This window comes from Helobdella robusta (genome assembly GCF_000326865.2).
Source record: "Helobdella robusta unplaced genomic scaffold HELROscaffold_28, whole genome shotgun sequence".
Taxonomy (NCBI): domain Eukaryota; kingdom Metazoa; phylum Annelida; class Clitellata; order Rhynchobdellida; family Glossiphoniidae; genus Helobdella; species Helobdella robusta.
The window spans coordinates 2395578-2400644 of record NW_008704435.1 but is presented as its reverse complement, the minus strand read 5'-3'; the positions used below and the strand labels follow the sequence as shown (position 1 = coordinate 2400644).

Sequence of the window (5067 nt, the reverse complement as noted above, 5' to 3'; positions counted from 1 at the left end):
CAACAGCAGCTTCCTAACCAAGCCAACGATTACCTTAACAGAAATTTTGACAGCGATACCCACAGCCACAGCTACAACATCAACAGCAGCATCCACAACTACAACACCAACAGCTGCAGAAACGTTAACAAATATAGTTTCAGCAGTAGCAGTAGCAGCACCACTCCGAACCACACAAACAGAAAGGGCGGGCAAATAAGGTTTAACTTGCAACAATCCAAAATGTTGGAGAAGAAATTCTCTCAGCAAAAATATCTCATGCCAACAGAAAGAAAAAATGTGGCTAGGATATTGCAGCTTTCCGAGAGACAGGTTTTGTTAACAATGACGAATGATATTGTTGGCAATAATGTTTATGGTGATGGTTGATTAGATAGTGTAATGGTTAATTGCTTGATTCTGATGCCGCAGTTACCTGATTTGAATGCAAGACGATCCTCGACAATCACATCGTATTGAATCATGTGAAACTCGTATATGTTGTATGTTCGTTGTTGAAAAATCTGAGAATTAATCATGAAAAAGTGTAAAAAATTAAATTGAAACATTTTCATTAGAGATTTAACCAAGGGGTGGGCAGACTACGGCCCGCATGAGGCCCGCGAAGCTATTCTATGCGACCCACGGCCATGTTCACCAAATAAAAAGTCATCAGCCAGAAATAATGACCAAAAAAGAAGCCACAAATCTTAAAAATATTTTCCCCCGGGTCGAAAAATTTGCTAATTAAGTACATATGCGGCCATTCAAATGTAAAAAAAAAATTTTAATGCGGCCCTCACAGCAAAATGTTTGTCCACCCCTGATTTTACCCATTTATGTTATAATTCATATTATATATATATATATATATATATATATATATTTGTTTCACTTTTACACTTTTTAATGAAGTTAAAATTTCATTGAGTGAAATTCAACTTTCCCCGATAACTTCCTTCATTTGAAGGTCAAAACGTGGTTTCAGAATAGAAGAGCTAAGTGGAGAAGAATGAAGCAGGTTGTTGTTGTTGGTGTTGCCTGTTGTTGATGTAGTCGTTGTCGCGTGTGGTGTTTGTGGTGTTTTGTTGATGGTGGTGATGCTGTTGATGTTGTTGTTGTTGTTATCGGTGGTGTTTTTGTTGTTAATGTTATCATTTTTTGGTTTTTGTTGTTGTTGATGTTATTGTTGTCGATATTCGGCGCTGTCACGGTCGTTTTTGAGTTTTATAAACTCAAAATTTTGTAGAAATTCTATACATTGGGTCTCATGAGTTCTATGTTAAAAAGCGATGATGTGATGATGTTTTGATGTGATGATGTTTTGATGTGATGATGTTTTGATGTGATGATGTTTTGATGTGATGATGTTTTGATGTGATGATGGTGTGTTGATGTGTTGTTATGTGTTGATGTGATGATGTGATCACCGAACGCGTAATCGCAATCGTCATCAGCATCCATTTGTTTACGTAGGAGGAGCCAGACAGAGGACACAAACCAATGAGAATCGAAAACGAAATCACGTGCCAACACATCAGCCAGTCAAACTGCTCGAAAAGTCTTGAAGATGATGATGAGGAGGATGATGAGGATGAAAAAAGTTTTGCACATTTTGACGAAACAGCGGCTGATGATAATGATGATGATGACGTCAATGATGATGACGATAATGATGATGACCGTAACAATTATAATATGCTAAACTTATCTGCGCGCTCCTCTGCTCTGAACAAATTTCAGATGAACTGACTGATTAAGCTTAATTAGTTAATTAATTAAAATTAATTAGTGTGCGAATAATTAAAATTATTAATTGGTTTCTACGTAATGCAAGTTTCAGATTATCGCTAACTGGTGATTAGAACTGTACTGTACCGTTTGAATGTACAATTAATTTTAATCACGCAGGTCAGCAAACTTAAAATGAACTGAAAATTATTTCCTAAGTATTTATCAGATATATTAATTGAACCTAAACGCCCCGGTTTACGATCGTCTTCTTTTTCTCGCTTTTTCTTAACTCGTGGTAAACGCTCTTTTGCCAAATCTGCTTTTGCTGGTCCTTTTCTCTGGAACTCTCTACTTACTTCTCTGACTACTTCTCCATCACTTGCGAAGTTCAGAGCGGATCTCAAGACCCATCTGCTTGCAAAATTCATTGAGGAGCGCTGTTGAACATCGCGGAAATAGCGCTTTATAAGCTAATTGATTGATTGATTGAAAATAAAATATGTCAACCAGTAAAATAGGCGATTGTGAAGAGTTTGTTGAGGTTTTTCACTATGAACTAAAGCTGAAACACAAATTTAAAGACCATACTAACATTTGATAGTTGAATCCTATACAGTTTAAAGAATATAAGATTTCTATTATATTTTCACTTCTAGTTCAATCGATTAGTTTGTAAGGCGATATTTTCGCGATATCCTTTCTAAATTTTTGTAGCCTTTTCGTAGGCAAAGCTTAATTGAACAATTAAAATTTGGTCATCACATATCAAGAGAAAAATAATTTTGTCAATTTAGATGAAATTCGGATTATGTTGATTGACCATTTTGTTGAATGAACAACCTTAATACTTACTTTAAAATAAAATTTACGTTTAACAACATAGAGTGACGTAATGTTTCCTTTTAAATACAATTTTTTTAATTAACCAGTAAAAGGAGCCGGCCATTGAATGATAACAATTTCGCCATGTGGTTGGTGAAAGGAATGTGAGAAATATAGGACATGTTCAAACTTAGGAATGATGTGTGTTTTGTATTTCAATAGTTGAAAATGTTTATTCAGTACATTTTCTTGAAGTTCTGGAGCAGTTAATAGATTTGCCTACATGAAGTTTTTGAATGAAGAGTCTGCAGTTCTAGCCGACGAATTGAAGGGGTCCCTCTTACAAGGAAGGCAGATTATCAATGCACACGTCAAACGAAATGTTATACGGGCTGTCAACAGCCAACGGAGGGCCAAGAGGTCAAGGTGAGGTGGGGGAGCAGGTAGAGGCCAAACTACACAGACGATTCGACATATTTGGATCAGTACTCGCCTGTTAACGAAAGTATATACAGAGGTCGAGGTCACAGAAGGTCGAGGCCACAGAAACTCGAGGTCACGGAAAGGTCAGGTCACGGAAGGTCGAGGTAACAGAAAGTCTATCAGAGATTTCCGTTGTAGTTCTTATTGATACAAATTTTCGGAGTTTATATCGTGCATGAAACTAACTTAACTCCGTGATAATGCGATGTTTCATAAGCATGAATAAGCATGGTATATAACTTATTTAACAAAACCAAATGTTTGAAGGCGTAGATATCATCTAACTTTACCTGATTTACATTTCGAGTTTACGTTACAGGTGGGAGTAAACGATTGGAAGTGTATCGAGACAGTGACGAAAGTGCAACACCTTTTCATTTTCATTCTCGTTGACAATTTTTGCTGAAAACGTGATTTTAAAAATGGAATAAGCAATAAAAAAATAAACAACTTTAAAAAACCATCGTTGCTCGTCGATTTGAAAGAAAATAAATATAACCAGGGCATCTACAGTTCAAAGTGCGCTCCCAGGCGATTGTATCTACCAAATAATTTTCTTCATCCACTAAATTCTCATGTATATCATTTTGAATGTTGATTTTTTTTTTAAAGGAATAATTTATCACTAATAAAAAAAACTGAAATTTAAAAAACATCCATAAATGAATAGAATGATTTTGTGATTTAAAAAAAAATAAACTTATTAAAAACACCGCAAACTAAAACGTAATGTTGATAAAATTTAAAAAAATTTTCTGAAATTTTGTAGCCAGATTTGGCTGAATTACAAATTATTTAAAAATTTAATTTAAAAAAATATACTGACAATTTACTGTGATTATTGCCCCACACGAGAATAATGTTATTAATAATTAATTTGATAAATAATAATAAATTTACAGAATGTTACGATGACGTGGTTTTGACTCCAAAAAAAATTGTTTAGCGCTTCAAGTACTTTATAAAGTTTAACATGTAACAATGAACTCCGAGATTAAAAATGAATATTAAAGAAATACATACATTCGTTATTTTGTTGAAAACAATTTCTTACAATATCTTGAAACACACTTTCGTATGTATATAAAAGTACATAAGTAGGCCTATAAAGGTATAACACTTTGCAGTATATTTCGTGTATAAGAGTCTATTTTGCAAAATTTTAAAAATTGTCGGTATTCTATTATTATAATTGAAAACCAGGTCCAAATGAATTACGACGATGTGTGAATTACGACGAACAGCATGAATAGAATTTTTTAAATGATGAAGGTTTTAAAATTTTAAATTCTGCGTAACACTCTTCGATAGGTTACATACATACGTGTTCGAATTTAATAGCGCAAAGGTAATAGCTTTAAAGATCATCACATTTCCCAAGTCTCATAACTGAATGAGATGTTACAATTTGAAATTTTTAACCAAATTCATAAAACACCCATCCTTCATAATCAGTTGCCAATTTTAAAACAATTAATTTACAAACTTTATAAATTGCTCTGTTTACATACGGTAATGGGGATCAGTTTAGTGAGAATTATTTAATATGATTGAGGTATATACATATTCATGATAAACACATGATCTATGTATCTACTTCCAAAGAGTATAAAATATGGATGTCTGTTAATTATTAGCAGAATTTCAATGGCAAATTATAAAAGACATTTGCCAATTATGAACATATCCATTGGTTATTTTGATCCATTTTAGCTCTGATTAACTTTGTTTTATCTTTGTTTGAAATTTAAAATTAAAAATATTTGTAACATTTTAAGGAGTTTTACGCGTTGAAAATATTTAAAATGGACATCGAGTTGATATCATCTAGTACTCTTGACGGAGAAATAAATGGAAATGAACAATTTAAAGTAAGTTTTTTTTATCCATTCTGTTTTTGTCTGTTTGGTTTTTTGTAAATTTGTGAGTGAAGTGAATAATTTGAAAGTAAAATTATTAGTTTAAATGTGGTAAATACGACAATTTGTTTCGCATTTTACTATTTTACCGAAGAAGTCTTATCATCAAATTTATTTACTTTTTGGCTTT

General features: G+C 33.0%; 1 protein-coding gene across 1 annotated transcript; it reads left to right on the top strand.

Moving 5' to 3' along the window:
* Window positions 1–180: 180 nt before the first annotated feature.
* Window positions 181–1030, top strand: HELRODRAFT_80789 (hypothetical protein; the record flags this gene model as incomplete). Its single annotated transcript, XM_009020678.1, has 2 exons — window positions 181–312; window positions 950–1030. Coding segments are annotated over 2 exons (213 nt in total), but the record flags the coding sequence as incomplete, so codon positions are not given.
* Window positions 1031–5067: the final 4037 nt, after the last annotated feature.